We start from the raw sequence: 17,864 nt of genomic DNA, 5'->3' as shown, positions 1-17,864 counted from the left end.
GGAATTTGTTACAGCAGCCATCAGAAACTAGTACACCCATTTTATAGACCAGCAAATAGAGGCTCTCTGAAGGTCACATAGTCACATAGTCACTCAGTTGCTGAGTTTGTTTCTGGAATGAGAAGGTGTTAGGAAGTTGGGGATAGGCCACAGAGAGAAGAGGGTCTGGATCCAGATGGCCAAAGGAGAGGCCTGCAGTGGGAGGGGTGGGGCTGGTATCCAGGAAAGAGGAAGGAAGGGGAGTCACGAGGGGAAGTGGGTACCATGCTTTGCCAGGCCTCAACTTGTGGCTCCTGTGGGCCTCGGAGTGCCCAAGACTGGGGGAGGGGCAAGGTGGGGAGGGAGGAGGAGAGGGATCCTGGATTAAAGGCCACTCAGTACCGGCCTCTCCCTCCCTTCACTCCCTCCAGCCCTGTGCCCACTCTCTCTTCTCCATCTTCACAGCCTGGTTCCTGGTCAGGCTTCCTCCTTTTCCCCTGGACTCCCACCTTAGCCTTCTCCTGTCCACAACGCTCCTCCACGGGGTCCCCGAGGGATCTTTCTACACCCAGTATTGAGCTTGCCTCCTCCCCTCACACACCTCCCATGGCTCCCCAGGGCCCCTGAACAAAGTCCCAGCTCCTCAGCCTGGCCTCGCACTATGGCCCATCAAAGCCCCCACGTGCACCTCCCACCACTTCCCCGTTGGTTCCCACATCCCTGGTACCTGCTCTGTGACAGCCATGACCACCTTGGTTGCTCATTGTCTGTGTCCATCTCTGTGGACTCTTTGAAATCAGGGTCCTGGTCTGATTCCTTTGGGGTCCCCAGCATCACCCACCACAGGAGGAGGCACATGGAAGGCCCTCTGTTTCAAATGAGTGAATCATTAGCACTCTGTATTCCCAGATCTCGGTCAGCAGGAGACCAGTGGGGTGAGACAGCACATCATGCCCCACAGGCCATGTCCCAGGAGTGGGGGACACAGAAGCAAATGAAATAGACAAGGGCGTAAGGTTGTTGCATTGCCCAGTCCTCATTTTATTTCACATGAACAAGAATGAGCACGAGGAGACCCACGGCACACAAGTAAGTCATGGTCCTGAGATAGAATCTGTCCCTGACATCACGATCCTGGCTAGAACCTGGACCTCTACCCAAGTAGGGCTGCCTAGGATCAGAAAGCAGTGCGTGCTCAGTCTACCGGAATAGAACCTCCGAGTTTGCAGCGGAGTGCGGGGTTTCAGGTTACAAGGAAAGGTGTCAGATGTCGTGGGGCGAGGAGTCTCATGACAGCTATTTTCCGACTTTGATGACAGCCTGTCCCCCACGGCTGGGAGCATCTCAAACTCGGCCAGGTTGGGGCTCCGCCTCCCCTCTCTCGTAGCTGAGAGAAACAGAGGTAGTGATTAAAAGTGTAACTTCCTCCCTTCTGCCTGGGAGGTAAATATCTTCCTGTGGGATCATTACTTCAGAGCTCTCTCCTCCCTCAGGCTGCGAATTCCGTGAGGGCAGAGGCTGAGTTCTTGTCGGGAACGCTTGACTCCTAAGGGATGGCAGAGGTTTGTACGTACTAAGTACTCGGTCAAGACTTGTAGGGACAGAGTACGGCGTGGCGGTGGAGGCTGTAGGCTCTGAAAGAAGCCCTCCCCCTGGAATGTCAGTCCCGCCCCCTGGAATGTCAGCCCCGCCCCCTGGAATGTCAGTCCCGCCCCCTGGAATGTCAGCCCCGCCCCCTGGAATGTCAGCCCCGCCCCCTGGGATGTCAGCCCCTCCCCCTGGAATGTCAGCCCTTCCCTCTTTTTTTTTTTTTTTTTTTAGCCCTTCCCTCTTGAATGCCAGTTTCTCCACGGTAGCGACCTCTGTCTCCACCTTTTTTTTTTTAATTTTTTTTATTTATTGGGGAATATTGGGGAGCAGTGTGTTTTTCCAGGACTCATCAGCTCCAAATCAAGTCCTTGCTTTCACTCTGGTTGTGGAGGGCGCAGCTCACTGGCCCATGTGGGAATCGAACCGGCAACATTGGTGTTATGAGCACTGAGCTCTAACGGAGTCAGCCGGCTGCCTGTCTCCATCTTTCTGTCTCTTAGTGCCTGGAACCCAGCCCGGTCACCTGATGAGCGCTCAATAACCCTGACTGAATGGATTAGTGAAGTCAGACCCTTCAAGTCATGACCACCACTCACGCGCTGTGTGACCTTTGGTAAGAACTTCTCTGAGCTTCGATTTTCTCATCTGTACAATGGACATAATCATGAGATGCCGCTTTTGGGAGTCCACGGGACCTGGTGCACAGGAGGTAATCCATACCTGCCAGCGGTTCTTGTAGGATGCCTGGAGGACTGAATCGCCTTCTTGAGTTCTCATGGAAATCTTATTAGAGAAGGATTTTAAGTCCCTATTTGGCACAGTAAGAATCTGAGGCTTAGGGCATCTTCCACAACCCTGTCTCTCTGAGGCTGTCCAAGGAAATGCTGATTCCCTCGCTGGGCCACGCCGAGGTGCTGCGCCCTGTCTGGGCGGGAATCAAAACCCGCTTATCAACCATGCCGGCTCCCAGGGCGATCTCCAGCAGAATCCTGCAGCCCGCTCAAAAAACCGCAGCGTCTCCTTGAAAGACTACTTAACCGCATTCATTAAAAAATCAATGAAAATTTAAAACCTCACCGGGATCCCACTATTCTCCTCGGAGGAGAAGATCAAAGAGACTGACAGCGCGGTTGCCATGGCGAAGCGTGGGAAACAGCCTTGCGGAGCCCACCTGTGGCGGAGTCTGGCAATGTGGAATACGCCCTCTGACTCTGCCAGTCCCCGAGGAGGAATCTAGCAGATGAGACATCAATAATAGCAAACAGTTACATCAAACTTCCGCGCTGCCAGCAATAACGCACGAAATCGGCACAGCCACTCTTTGAGAGAGGTACAATTATTATCCTATTTCACATAGGTGGAAACTGAGGCATGAAGAGTGGAAGAAATTTGACTGGTGTCACCCAGCCATAAGCGATTGTCATGCCATTTTGCCTTGGAGTGTTCACCAAAAGACATCAGTACGTACAAATATAAAAGGATATTATTGTTGGAGAAGCAGAGACAGAACCAGCTTCTTGTCATTACCCACTGTTTCTTTTTCATCAGTTGCCTCATTAGTATACCTGTCAATGCTTTCTTTCAACTTTTAGTTCATTTATTTTATTGTTCTCTTTATAGCCTCTTGAATTGTTTGCTTTGCTCATCCCCTTTTGAGCTCCCCGGCCCTCATTAGCATTTAAAGCTTTAGAGTTTCCGCAGCTTTGGCCCCACCTCACAAGTTTTGATGTGCAGTGTGCTTATTTCTAAATAAATGGCACTTCAGTTTCATTCTATTGTATAACCCAGGAGTTACTTAGAAGGGTGTTTTGAAACGTTCAAGGCAATCTGAATGTTTTCGGTTATCCTTTGTTATTAAGTTCTCATTTTGAATGTGGCCTGTGTTAGGGAATCAACCTGTACGATGTTTGACCTAATACCACAGCCCATTTTGGGGAGGAGGGCATGGAGTCTCCTGATTTTTAAAAAGTGCTATAGAGTTCATTATTGGGACAACTAGGAAATTTGAATATAGACTGTTTATTAGATAATAGCAATGTTAAAATTCTTGCGGGTGGTAATATTATGGCTGTGCAGGGGAAATGGTCTAGTTCTTAAGAAATACAGATTAAAGAATTTAATCATGTTGAATATGATGTTTGTACCTACTTACAAAACGTTCAAAATTTTCTAGAGGTGCCCTGACCACTGACTCATTAAAAGACAGCGGCTGTGGGGCTCCCTCCGTGGGCCTCACAGACCTTGACTCTCTCTATAGGTCTGTTCATCATGACAGGTGTAGAGAGAGAGATAAGTAGGTAGGTAGATAAAAGGAAGAAGAGAGAGAGAGACACAGGTGAGAGAGAGAGAGAGAGAGAGAAGAGGCTAAAAATATGGGATATGAGGATGGGCAAATACCAACATTTAGTAAATTTAATTGAAAGGCATATTGTATTATTCTTGTAACTGTAACTTTGAAATGTTTCAAATGAAATTTTTCAGAGGGAAGAAAGGCAGGCAAAATAGGCTCACAGTAAAATTTAGGGTAGAGGTTATCTTTGGAGGGGGAGAAAAGGAAATGTCGGGGTGGCTGGCACTGTTCTAGTCCATGACCTGGCTAAGTTGCATGGGTGTTCACTCTGTGATAAATCAATGAATTCCTCCACTGCTGTGTTTGTGTTGTTTGGGATGTGGGTTGTATTGAATGATTTTTAAGTTTCAAAAATATCAGTGTAGCTGATTCAAAAGCAACCTAAATGCTCATCAATAAGGGATTGGTGAAATTCTCTCTCTCTCTCTCTCTCTCTCTCTCTCTCTCTCTCTCTCTCTCTCTCTCTCTCTCTCTCTCTCTCTGTGTGTGTGTCTCAATGTAGGATAATGGAAGGATACACAAGAAACAGTCTCTAGTGAGAACAAGTTGGAATGGAAGATTTAGAAGTACAGGAAGAATCATTTTCTTTTTACCACGTGCCTACGTTATTTTTAAGTTCTGTTTTTTAATAAACCACTTTTCCCAGCTTATTTTTAAGGCACCTTAAAAATAAGCTTCCTAATACCTCTCATCCATGAAATATAAAAGCATTTGGTGCTGTTGTACAGAGTTGAGAGAACGGAGGTTCTGAGAGGGGAGGTCTCACAGCTAATCAGAGCAGGAACAGAGTTGCCTCTTCCAATCGTGAACAAGTAACAGGATAGCTTTTGGTTTGGATTAAAAAAAAAAAAATTTGCCTCTACCTAGAACCAAGGGAATGGTCCACTGTGTCCAAGGACCACTAGGATTTCTGTGTCTGGAAAGGAGTGGTTATTGAACGCGGTAGCAGGGCTACTATGGGTTTCAAGTAGCAGAAAACCCAACACCAAATGGCTTTGACAATAAGGAAGTTTATTATGTTGCTTCACTGACGTTCCAGAGGTTGGCAGCATGATAGGTAAGGTATAGATTCAGCTGCTATAACAGAGACACAAAATGCAGTGGCTTCAATGAGCTAGAAATTGAAAACTGTCTTTTCACAGCGTAGGTGTGTGCATTCCAGGGTGAGGCTGGGGACATAGTTGCTGTCCACATGACTCCCCACCACAAATGCTATGGCGAAGTGGAAAAATGGCCCCAGTTTCACGAGTTTTTCTGTGTCGATGTTCTTTTTCAATGTCTCTTTTCAGATTTCCCCACTGAGAGGTGGAATCTATTCCCCTACCCACTGAACCTAGTCACATTGTGCAAAGTGTCAGAGTCTGCATCTCACGTTTCCCTCTTGCTCTTGGAAACTTTCCCAGTCAGCTTGCAGGACTATGAGAACTACATGGCTCAGTCAATCCTATCATCCCAGCTGAAAGCCAGCCACCCTGCCCAGAAGCAGTAACTAAGCTGACTGCATGAGGAAGTGCAGCCAAAACCAGAAACTATTCAGCTGAGCCCAGCCCAGATTGCTGACCCGCAGAAATCATAAAAGGTTATGGTTTTAAGCCTCTAAGTTTTGGGAGGTTTGTTATGCAGCAAAAACTAACTGATACATTTATGTTCTAGACCATAGTAAGGGGAGGACTATAAGGCAGGCCCCTGCCATTCAAGGGCACTTCAAGGAAGTTACATTGATTACTTCCACTCACATACTATTGGCGGGGAAAGCAGTCACATGGCCATAACTGGTTGCAAAGGACTCTGGGAAATGTAGTCCTTTTTTTCTGGCTAACTGTGGGTACTTTAAAACAAATAGAAGTCTTCCTATAAAGGAAGAGTAGAATGGATACCAGGAAATAAAGAGTTGCTGGGAAGACTTCTTGAAAGAAGAGTCAGAATTTGGAAGGGTCTTGGAAGTCAGACTAGGGAAAGGCTGCAAACTAAGCATGAGGATTTCCAGCTTCCACTTCAAGGTTTCCATCATCCCCTGGGGGCTTCATCTCAGGGACAGGGTGATTGTGAAACCCCTCCTCACCAAACGCCCTGGCCAGGGCAGAAGGCAGAGACTGGAAAAACTTTTCTTTGAAGTCTCTGCCAATAAAGACATAGAGGAAAGGGTTGAGACAGCTGTTGAGACAGCCTAAGGAGAATGTAGCCCAGAGGATGAGGAGCATCTTAAGGTCATGAGATTTCTCTAGCCCCAGGTGGACCAAGAGCGCCATGTTAAACGGGAACCAGAAGATAAAGAAGGCGCTTACCAACAACAGCAGCAACCTCTTTGGCCGGCTGGCATGGACCCAGCCCTCCCGCTGGAGCTTGGCACGGATGAGATAGGCACAGGTGCCGATGATCGCCAGGGGCACCAGGAAGCCCACCAGGAAGTGAATGATGGTCACTGCCATTCGCTTCTCCATTCCACTCCAATCCTCATTCTCTCTGTTGAACTTGAAGGAGCAGTACGTACATCCTTTCAATTTTCCAGTAGTCCGAAATTTCAGGTATGGATAGCAGGTGACGGCAGCCAGGAGCCATACACCAACAGCCAGCCACCTTGCTCGCTGCACGGTGCGGTGGTTTCGGGCCCAGACAGGGTAGAGGACAATGATGCAACGGTCCACAGAGATGAGCACCAGGAGGCAGATGCTGGTAAAGAAGGTGAGGACCACTAAGGCTAGGTAGAGCTTGCAGGCCAACTCTTTGAGCAACCACTCACCACTGGCCAGGTTGTATATTGCGATGGGCACAGACAATAGGACAGTGAAGTCGGCAAGGGCCAGGTTGAAGAACCAGATAGTAGTGACAGTGCGGGTCATGCGGAAAAGGGTCATCCAGAGCACCAGCCCATTGACCACTATACCAGCCACAGAGGACACAGACAAGATGGCTATGGTCAGCCAGCGGAGGCACCCCAGCTCCTCAGGTAGGCATTTGGGAGCAGAGGTAGGGTTCATCTTTCTAGAACAGGAAAGACCACATGTCAGAGCCACAGGTTATTACCTTTCACTGCCTTTCAGAACCCATGGTCCCTTCTAAGACCCCTTTATTTATTTCTCCATTCAATACATTTTTATGGAGCACTTATTACGTCATTAGGATACTGCTCTAGGTACTGCAAATAAGTCATTTAACAAAACAAGCCCTCATGGAACTTACATCCTAGTGGGCTATGTCAGATGGGAAATATAATACATGTAACAAATACGTCCATGATATACTACTTTACGAGATTACAAGTGCCATGGGGAAAAAATAAAAATATTAAAAAATTAAAAAGAGGGGTTTCTGATTTTTGGTAATGTCAGAGTAATTTTGTCAGACAAATAGTTTTGCAGATAAAAAAGCATAAAATCTGGACAAAATAGTAAAAATCTCTCTACTTTGCAAAGATATTGGAGGCTGATCAAACTCGAACATAAACTAGGGGAGAGTCTACTGTTGACGGGGGTCAGAGTTATGAGTTGGCGTACTTTCAGTGTGGGTGCTACGTGATGGCTGCACCCTCACTGGCCTAAGATGTGAGATGACAGAGTTAGGAGCTGGCAGAGCAGCCAGAAAGATAGTGAGGAGGGAAGGAATTGTGGAAGGAAGGGAATACCAGAGAAGGTAAACTCTAGAATCTGCATATAAAAAAAATCTATCCGAAACCTTTGCTGACTAAATTTTTCATGTTCACTGTCGGCCCCAGGATGCCTGGTAAAAAAAAAATAAAGAAAGAAAAACCCACAAAACTGAAATTTGAAAGAACTGAGCAGAGATTTCAGCTGTTGCCCACCATAGAGAACACACAGAGTTAGGAATTGGAGTTCAGCCAACTTAACTGCCTGCCCAGAACAAGAATCACTCTTCAGAGAAATGTAACACAACACAGAGTCTCTACAATGTATTATGCATAATAGCCAGGATCCAGTTAAAAAACACTACACACATGACGTAACAGGAATGTATGAGTCATATTCGACAAAGGAAACAGTTAATAGAAACAAAGATAACACCTCCAAGATAATACGGATATTACAATATGCAAAGATGTTAAAGCACCTAATACAAATATTTTCGAAGATTTAAAGGGAAAAATATGCATAATTTAAACACAGTCGAGGGATCCTAGTAGGAAAAAGAAACTGAAAAAAAAAAAGTCAATTGGAAATTCTAGAGCTGAAAAATACAATTGAAATAAAAATTTCACTGGCTGGCCTTAAAAGGAGGTTGGAAGTAAAATTAGTGAATATGGAGATAGGTCAACAGAAATCATCCAACCTGAAGAACAGAGGGAAAAAATATTAAAGACAAATGAATAGAACCTCAGAGACCTGTAGAATAATATCAGACAGTCTACCCTACAAGTAATTGGAGTTTCAGAAGGAGAGGAAAAGACGTTGGGACAGAAAAGTATTTGCAGAAATAGTGGTTCCAAATTTATCAATTTTGGTGAAAGACCTTAACTTACAGTTCTAACTATTTCAGTAAACTCCAAGCAGGATGAATACAAGAAAATCACACCCAGGTACATCATAGTCAAATTGCTGAAATTTAAAATATAAAGAGACAATCTTGAAAGCAGCCAGAGAAAAATGACACATTGTGTGTAAGAGAACAATGATGTTAATATTGGCTGACTTCTCACCGCAGTGGAGGGGATGCCATAAGACAATGGAACGGTATCTTTAAGTTGCCTATAGGAGAAAAAAAATCTGTCAATCCAGAATTCTGTAAAAATGTCCTTTAAAAAGAAGGTGAAATAAGGACATTTTCAGATAAACCAAATCTGAGATAATTTATTGCCTGCAGACCACAAGACTTGCTAAAGGAAGTTCTTTAAGCTGAGGAAATGATACTAAGTAGTAACTCATCTATACAGGAGAGAATGCAGATCATCAGAAGTGTTTTAAAATCAGGTAACATGGATTGGGACTGTGGGGGATGAGGCAGAAAGGGGCTGCTTATAGTGTGAAGAAGGCAAGAAAACACTTGAGCAAAGATTTGAAGGACGTGAGGAAGTAAGCCATGTAAATATCTGAAGGCAGAGGATTGCAGGCAGCAGAAACAGTTTGTGCAGAGGTCCTGAGGTAGGACCATTTTTAGTGTGTCCAAGGGACAATGAGGAGGCCAGTGTGGCTGGAGCAGAATGAACGATGGGGAAGGGGTTGGAGGTGAGGTAAGAGAAGGAATAGGAGCAAATTGTGCAGTCACAGTGGGTCACAGTGAGGACTCCCCCAGCTTTTACTCTGAATGAAGTAGATGCCACAGGAGACTCTTGACAAGAGAAGGGACAGGCTCTGACTTAACTACAATCACTGTGACTTCTGGGATGAGGCTAGACCAAAGGGAGCTAGGATGGAAGCAGAAGGCCAATGAGGAGGCTGCCACAATAATCCAAGGGAGCAATGCAGGCATGGTGGGACCCTTGCCAACCCTTCTAGACTTCTCCGGCTCCTCACTCACCCTCAATCACTGCATTCCAGCTTCCCTGCTCTTGTCTCCCTTGCCAAGACTCACGGTGTTCCCTGCTACGTCAGGGTCTTTGCACATGCTGCTCCCTCTGTCTGGAACACCCTTCCTTTCCCTCTGCTTTCTAAAACAACTTATTCTTGAGATCTCGCTAAAAATTTCCCTTCCTCCCCAAAAGCCTTCCCTGACAATCTTGACTGAAACAGACTCTCCTGTGGACGCTTCTCACCTATGAAAGCATTGTGACAGGTAACAGTTAAGACCTGAGTTCTTTAGGTGACCTGGTTCACATCCATCTCTCCCACTCGACTCTGAGCTCCATAGAGGCAAGGCCACTATGTGGCTCGTTCACCAGCCCCCAGCACACAGTAGACACTCAATACACAATTAACACATGACTGGTCCAAGAGGACAGTCTCCCCTTTGTCACTTGGAGGATGGATTCAATTCATGTAGTCTGAAAATAAGCATTGAACCCATGCTGTCTTCCCGATACACTCCTCAGCATTGGGGATACAACAGTGATGAAAATAGTCAAATAGTAAAAACTCTCTCCCCTGGTGGAGCTGACGAGTGGCGTGAGAAAGTTCTTCATCCTGAGGAGGTATTCCAGAACTTCCCATCTCTGTTGCCACCTCTTTCTTGTACACCCCGGTGGTGCTTCATCTGTCCTTGCCCCCAAGCCCTCATCCTCTGAGCTCCCTGAAGCCCCTCCCACCAAATTCCCATCCCATGTCACCGTGTCCTGTGTCCGAGGGCGGGGATCAGGCCAAGGGAGCTTTGTCTGTCTCTGTTGTCTGTCTGTCCAGGACAGCCACCAGCCTTGAAGATGGATTGTGGTTGGGGACATACGGCAGGAAGCTGGCCAGTGAGTTTCAGAGCAGATAATGGTCCAGGAAAGAATCTTGAGCAAGAGTCGTGGTGGCCCCAGAGACCAGTATCAGAACCTGTAATGTGTCACTAGATGTGGGTCCTGATAGGCCTCGGAGGCTGGGCGGGTGGGGGGCTCCAGAGAGATCGTTTCTCTGTGCCATTCCAATTCTCTTTGTCTATCCTTTCTCATGTCCCAGGCCCAGGCCCCACCCCAGAAAGGAACTCAGCTTCCTTAAGCACCTGCTATGTGTTTCCATGTGTTACTGCACAGCGGAGGGGTTAGAGTCAGGCGACCTGAGTTGGAATCCTGGGTCCGCCTCTTTTGAGCTCTATGACCTTGGGTGGATTACTTAACCACTCTGTGCCTGAGTTTCTGCACCTGTAATATGCAGATAACCATAGTTCTTGCTTTACGTGCTGGGCTTGGTGAATGTCAGCTATGTGTAATCAGGGCGTGGATTTATCTGGATGTGTGTGTGGATGTTCAGGTTACGGACACAGTTCTGGCCGCAGTAACTGAGACAGACATAACTGTTGTATGGATAACATGAGTTCGTATTTATGCTGTGCTCTGAGCTGTTCCCGACACAGAATTCATGTTTTGTGCATGTCTGTTAAATAAGTAAATAAGCAAAGGGTCCTCAAGTAAGAGTCTGCAGACTATGGGTGACATTTTCTCCAGCACTCATGTAAATGGGAACCACATAATAAGTTTTTAAATTAAGCTGGATGTAGCCATTTCTGTCATTTTTTGATTTGCCTCCTTTTTTTCCGGCAGACACTGCTAGCTGTCTACCCAATTTCTTACCCAGTTTCCCCTTCTTCTTGCCATCAAAAGCCCAGTTTTGTTCAGGCACAATGGGCCCTGATAGAATGATCTGCTTTCCCAACTTGCCTTGTAGCTGGTAGTGGCCAAGTGACACTGTTCTGGATAACCAGATGTAGGCTGAGAGTTTCCCGAAATTGTTTGCTTTCCTTGATACAGATACCATCTTATTTATTTATTGATTGATTGATTGATTTAAGATGCAAGAGTTAGATTCTAGGATTGGAATTACTGGGTTAATAGGATGTGCTACACTGCTTTCCACAAAAACCAGAGTATTCACATTTCCACATGGGCTGGATGTTGAAGGGAACAGGGTGAAAACCACACCCAGACCCGGGCCCTGCTCGCAGGAAACTCTGAGTGCTGAGAGAGACAGACAGGAAACCAACACCCTCACAAATAAATGTATTTCTTTACACATGGGGCTAAGTCTTCTGAAGAATGGGAACTTAGTCTGATGAGAGTTGCAACAGAGGAAGAGGTGTCAGGGCCAGAGGTGTGCTGAGGAAGTGACGATCAAGGTGAGAGGTAAAGGATGACAGGTGTTTATTGGACAAAGAGGAAAGTAAGAGTGTTCCAGAGAGTGGGAATGGCTGTGCAAAGTCCCGGAGGATCAGATCTGCTTTTCTACAGCTGCCAGGACAGTAGAGCCTATTCCCCTTCTCATATTGCGGAGGCTTCTTTTACCAGCAGTTTAGAATGGCTGCAATTTCCTAAACCAAGCATCAGAATCGCCATAGTTGATGCTAAAAGAAAACAACAGATACGTAAAGCTTTCGTGTGTAAAGAAATACATTTATTTGTGACGGTGTCGGTTTCCTGTCTGTCTCTCTCAGTACTCAGAGTTTCCTGCGAGCAGGGCCCGGGTCTGGGTGTGGTTTTCACCCTGTTCCCTTCAACATCCAGCCCATGTGGAAATGTGAATACTCTGGTTTTTGTGGAAAGCAGTGTAGCAACATCAATTACAAACACACATCCTATTAACCCAGCAATTCCAACCTAGAATCTAACTCTTGGGAATATGGGAAGAAGGTTTCCAGTAAGGGATTATTAGCAAATAGACAATATGGAGCGTGAAATGTTTTCACCTGCACAGAAGAAAGCCAAGAAGTCAGCTTTGAGAGGGCCCAAATATTTAGAAAGTCAATTTCATTGAGATATAATTTACATGTAATAAAAATTTCCCATTTTAAACATACACTCATTTAGTTTCTGCTAAATTTATACACCCATGCAACCAGCACTATGATCAAGATATACAACATTTTTTATCCCCTAGATTTCCTCACCACACACCTGATCTGCCAGCTGCCTTAATCCTAGACTTGCCAGTCTCCCAAAATACGAGAAACAAATGTATGTTGTTTCTAAGTCCCCAGTCTGTGGAATTCTGTTGTCGGAGCCCGACTGGACTAAGACAAGGCAGGAATGAATTAAGCTTTGAATATCCAAGCTCAATGTTTAAAGTCTTCATCTCCCCACAGATCATGCTGGTGGCCCTTGAACTTGTGGTCACTGTAGATACATAAAACTGAGGATGAAGGGAGCTACAAAGACAGTTTGTGGGAGAACTCCATGGGACTCTGCTCCTAAAAAGCCCCAAGCTCCTCTCTGGCATGCTGGGCCCTCAATCCTGTTTCCCCACTCCCCTCTCTTCTCTTTCTGAGATTGCCAGGGCTGTTGTGTTGATGAAAATAGTTAATACATGCAAAGCACTACAACAGTGCCTGACATACAACAGGTGCTCAAACTGGTCAGCTCTTTTGATTAACAGGATGGTTTCTTCTGCAGAATGTTTCAAAGGCTGCATTCCACGGACTCTAGGACATACCATTTTTATGGGTACCATGAAGAAAGAAAAAGCAGAGCCTATATTGTGTACAATATAACCCAATGCTTCTTACCACTCTGAGTTTTACTTTGTATTTAAAAGATCTTCGATAGATGAATTTTGTGCATGCTCAAAAAGGAAAATGTAAGTGAAATAGGTTAAAATATTTGTAAATTTTCTTCCTGGTTGCCTTTTTTGTTGTTGGAAATTTTTTTTTATTATGGAAAATTCTTCAAACACATACAAAAATAGTCAAAATAGTGTAATAACCTTTGCATGTACTTAGTACTCAACTTCCACGATCCTGTTTCCTCTATATTCCCACGCATTCTCCCCCAACCAGATAAATCGGAAGCAAATTTCAGATATATCGTTTTATTTCAATATTTCGATTTACATCTCTAAAAGAAAGAACTTTAAAATGTGTAATAGCATTATCACACCTAAAAATAATAATTCCTTAATACACACAAAATAAATTCTGTCAGTGTCTACATTTGTAATTGTCTCATATATTATGTATTGCATTATATAATGCATTTATTTATTTTATATATATTACAAATTAGAATGTTTTGAGGGGTGGATCACTTTTGACTCCGAATCATTGATGTTCATATATTTCTAAACAATACCCTCCTGGGTGCCATCTAGATCAGGGGTGTGCAAACTTTTTCTGTAAGTGTTGAGAATAAATATTTTCAGCTTTGTGGGCCACTCAAATTACATGGTAACTACTCATTTCTGCATTGTGGAAAGCAATTACATAGATAACAGGTGAGTCGGTATGGCCGTGTGCCACTACAACTTTATGGACACTGAATTTTGAATTCTATATAATATTCACACATCATGAATATTGTTCTTTTGATTTTTGTTCAATCATTTTAAGATGTGAAAACCATTCTTTACATGCAGAGGCTGTACAGAAACAGGCATGTGCCATGTTTTTTCCAACCTTGAACTAGACCCTGATCTAGCTTTGGTGAGGCAGCCTTTCTTTAAAGATGACATGTGAGAAGTAAAACTCATTACTATTGGGCTCTTCAGTAAGTTACAATTCCGTGCCCTAGCCTATTACTGATTTCTGTTTCCAGAACATTTCCAAACACAACTTATCGACCACCAAGCCCTCCGCCCCGTGCAGACCAAGTCTGTTCCCAGGGGCTCAGGGGACCAAGTCTGTTCCCAGGGACTCAGGGTACCCCACTCTCATCTGCAGGATTTTCTTCTAGGCTGCAGATACCCTTTCTGCAGGCGTTCATGCTTCACCATGGGCAGTTGTGCAGGGCCAGCCATTGGAAGATGTCTCCCAATTTCAGAGGGGTCGAGGTGAGGGATAATGTGCTTCTAAGAATTGATCAAATATGTCACCTTTTTGATGTCCTCCTTTATCAAAGCCAGTTCCTTTTTTTAAGGGGAACCCTGGGGGCAGCTAGTAAAATGATAAACGTTCTCACCAGGCTATGCTCTACTTAGATATTGGGATTGCTTCGGGAAGTGGTGACATCCTAAATGGTATACTCAAGCAGGTAGCCTTGTTTTGTATAATTCATTTCTAGAATTAAGCATTTCCCATGCTGCTATATATTCTTCAACCTTTTAAAAAATCATAGTACCCCATGCAATACGTGGAGGAGAGACTGTTCCATGACAGGACCTCTAACTCATGAGCTGGGCCCAGGCCAGAATGGAGATTGCTTACTGCAAACCCCCTTAGAGACTGTCTGATCATAATCATGTTTATTCTGACATAAACCAGCACGCCGCCTCTGTCTTGTGCTATGTACTGGTTTCTGGACATTGTCCTTATCTGGTCAAGCATGTGAAGTAATTTCCCGTACCTGCTGGCATTTACGTCCTAGTACCTGTGACTCTCCCGCCTTGCCCTATATAATTCTCCATCTCCTGCTAAGCAGCGTACGATCTATTTCATCTTGCAACTGTCCAAGACGTCCCTCATATGTAAGTTTCCTTTAATAAACTCTATTAATTACCAGACTGGATTGGACAGCCTCTTTCTTACATCTTTCCCTGCCATTCCCGGCACCTTTCCCTGGGTTCGTGTGTCTTAACACAATCATTGTGACATACTTACCCAATTCCTTCTCAGGACAATTTTAAATTGTTCCGCCACCACCACTTGTTTTGTTATTATAAGTCGTGCTGCAAATAACACCTTTGGGGATAAGACTTTTATTTTTCCATGTTTAGGTTTATTTCTTTGGGTTCCCAGAAGTGGACCCCAAAGAAGACCCTGAGGATTCGAGGATGTACAACAGGGCAGGAGAGAATCCACCTCAGCCTCACCCACCAGCTTTGGTCTTCTTGTTAAAAAAATTTCCCCTGGTTATTGACTTATTGGAATGATTTTGATTTCCTGTGTGATAGAATATCTTCCTGGAATCGTTGGTTACTTACTATATATTCCCTCTTTTGTGAACTGTCTCTTCAAGTCTTTTGCCCACTTGCCTCCTGGAATCCAAGAGTTTTGTTCCCTTTTCTGTCACTTTACATGATGACATTATTAATGCTATTTCTGTCACATGAGGTACAATTTTTCTCAAGTCTATTTCTTCACTTTTATTTTTAGTGTGAGTTGTTTTTTATACACAAAGCTTTTAAATTTAAGGTTGTCAAATCTGTATCCTTTATATGAGAAAAAAAGGAAAAAACTACTTTAACTATTTTTAAGATTTCTGCCTACAAAAAAATTCACTCTTTTCAGTGCAGTTCTAGGGTTTTAACAAATGCATACATTGCATAACCACCATGCCAACCAAGACACAGAGTGGTTCATAACCCCAAAATTCCCTTGCACCCCTTTATACTTTAAGTATTTTAAAACACAGGAAAGCTAAAAGAATTGACATGATAAATAAGCAACTGTTTTCTCCTAGTCATTCTGTATTTTTAAATATTGAACCCATGTGTAGGAGGTCTCTGGCAAATAAAGGTTATGGTAAAATTGGTTTCATTATACATCATTTGGTAGCAACTATTGCTGTTACTAAGCAGACCAACATATGCATAATGGGAGTACCAGAGGAGAGGAGAGAGAGGGAGGAACAGGAAAAAAAAAATTGAATAAAAAATGGCTGAAAACATCCCAATTTATTACACTAACCTACACATCTAGGAAGCTCAATGAACTCAAATAGAATAAATATGAAGAGACCCACAACCAGACACATCTTTGAAAAGTCAAAGACAAAGAGAAAATCTTGAAAGCAGAAAAGAGAAAAATGACTTTTCACATGCAAAGAAACCCCAATAAGATAAATAGCTGACTTCTCAGCAGAAAGGATGGAGGCCAGAAGGCAGTGGTATAACAAATTCAAAGTGCTCAAAGAATGAAAAGTGTCGACCAAGAATCCTATACCTAGCAAAGCTATCTTTCAAAAGTGAAGGCAAAATAAAGAAATATCCAGATAAACAAAAACTGAGAGGATTCTGTTGCCAGTTGACCAGTTGAGTTTTAGTATAAGAAATACTAAAAGGAAGTTCTTCAGGCTGAAAGAAAAGTGATTCCAGATGGTAATGCAAATTCATAGTAAAAAACTAGCAAAGGTTATTTTTATATATATATATATATATATATATATATATATATATATATATATATATATATATATATATATCGGTGGTGCCAAAAAAATGTATTCACATTTTAAGACATGTTATCTATGCTCAAGTTCACTATAATCAGAAGTGTCTGGATACCTATGGTAACCACTTTGATTACCTCTTGTAATTGCAGAAGTCGAACATGATTTGTATTCATCTTTTGTTATCAGTATATATTGAGTATTACAATTAATACAGTGTTTTCCTTTCTTAAAATGTGTATACATTTTTTTGGCACCCTATATGAGTGTATATATACATAAATGTGTTGTTGGGCCTATAACACGTAGACATGTACAGCAGGTCATTCATTATAACATTGATGAGATGCCATAGGAACTTAACTCTTTTTTATATCACTTAGTTTATGGCAAAATTGGTTTCATTATATATCATTTGGCTTAAAGTCACAGAATCTATCAATGATATTACTTACTGTAATATATTTACCCTTAACAACACAAAAAAGGTGGGTGAGAGAAAAGCTGTATTGGGCTAAGGAATGACAACAGATGGTAAAGTATTAATGATAATAATGTGTATTGGGGTTTGAAACATTAATATATATAACAATAATACCACAGAAAGGGAGAAAAGGGAGTAGAGCTATATAGGAGTAAGGATTTTCTGTCTCGTTGAAATTAAGCTAGTATAAATCTGAATCTGATTCTGCTCAATTCAAACATATATGTAAGCTCCAAAGAAACAACTTTAAGAAATAGAATATGTAGGGGCAGCCGGTTAGCTCAGTTGGTTAGAGCACGGTGCTTTTAACAACAAGGTTGCTGGTTCGATCCCCACAGGGGCCACTGTGAGCTGCACCCTCCACAACTAGATTGAAAAAACTACTTGACTTGGAGTCACATTTAAATAAATAAAAACACAAATAAATTAAAAAGTTTTTTTAAAATGTTAAAAAATAGAATACATAAAGAAGTCTTACAATTCAATAACAGAAAACAAAAGTTTTTTAAGTGGGCAAAGGATCTGAATAGACATTTCCCAAAAAAGATACACAAATGGCCAAAAAAGCTCATGAAAACATTAACACCATTATTCATCAGAGAAGTGCAAATCAAAACCACAGTGGGGGACCAATTCACACACACAAGGATGGCTATAATAAAAATGTCAGATAGTAACAATGTTGGTGAGGACACAGAGAAATCAGAACCCTCATAAACAGCTGGTAGGAATGTAAAACAGGGCAGCTGCTTTGGGAAACAGACTAGCAGCTCCTCAGACAGAATTACCTCATGATCCAGCAATTCTCCTGCTAAGTATATATCCAAGAGACATTAATACAAATG

General features: G+C 43.2%; 1 protein-coding gene across 4 annotated transcripts; it reads right to left on the bottom strand.

Moving 5' to 3' along the window:
• Positions 1 to 1,148: 1,148 nt before the first annotated feature.
• On the bottom strand, positions 1,149 to 10,315 carry GPR32 (G protein-coupled receptor 32). 4 transcript variants are annotated; one of them, XM_033129614.1, is made up of 4 exons: positions 10,134 to 10,315; positions 8,571 to 8,619; positions 6,205 to 6,901; positions 1,149 to 1,525 (listed from the first exon to the last, which is right to left on the bottom strand). In XM_033129614.1, exons 2-4 carry the CDS (start codon positions 8,588 to 8,590, stop codon positions 1,469 to 1,471), a joined length of 774 nt encoding a protein of 257 aa, XP_032985505.1. In that variant the 5' UTR covers positions 8,591 to 8,619; positions 10,134 to 10,315; the 3' UTR covers positions 1,149 to 1,468. The 4 variants fall into 4 exon arrangements, with proteins under 4 accessions (XP_032985505.1, XP_032985504.1, XP_032985502.1 ...); XM_033129613.1 differs by lacking the exon at positions 1,149 to 1,525 and adding an exon at positions 4,443 to 6,037 and having other exon boundaries at positions 10,134 to 10,314; XM_033129611.1 differs by lacking the exon at positions 1,149 to 1,525 and having other exon boundaries at positions 4,447 to 6,901; positions 10,134 to 10,307.
• Positions 10,316 to 17,864: the final 7,549 nt, after the last annotated feature.

The sequence above is a fragment of the Rhinolophus ferrumequinum genome, chromosome 15 (genome assembly GCF_004115265.2).
Source record: "Rhinolophus ferrumequinum isolate MPI-CBG mRhiFer1 chromosome 15, mRhiFer1_v1.p, whole genome shotgun sequence".
In the NCBI taxonomy this organism is placed as follows: domain Eukaryota; kingdom Metazoa; phylum Chordata; class Mammalia; order Chiroptera; family Rhinolophidae; genus Rhinolophus; species Rhinolophus ferrumequinum.
Note: the sequence above shows the minus strand (reverse complement) of the source record. Positions and strands in the feature narration are given on the sequence as shown.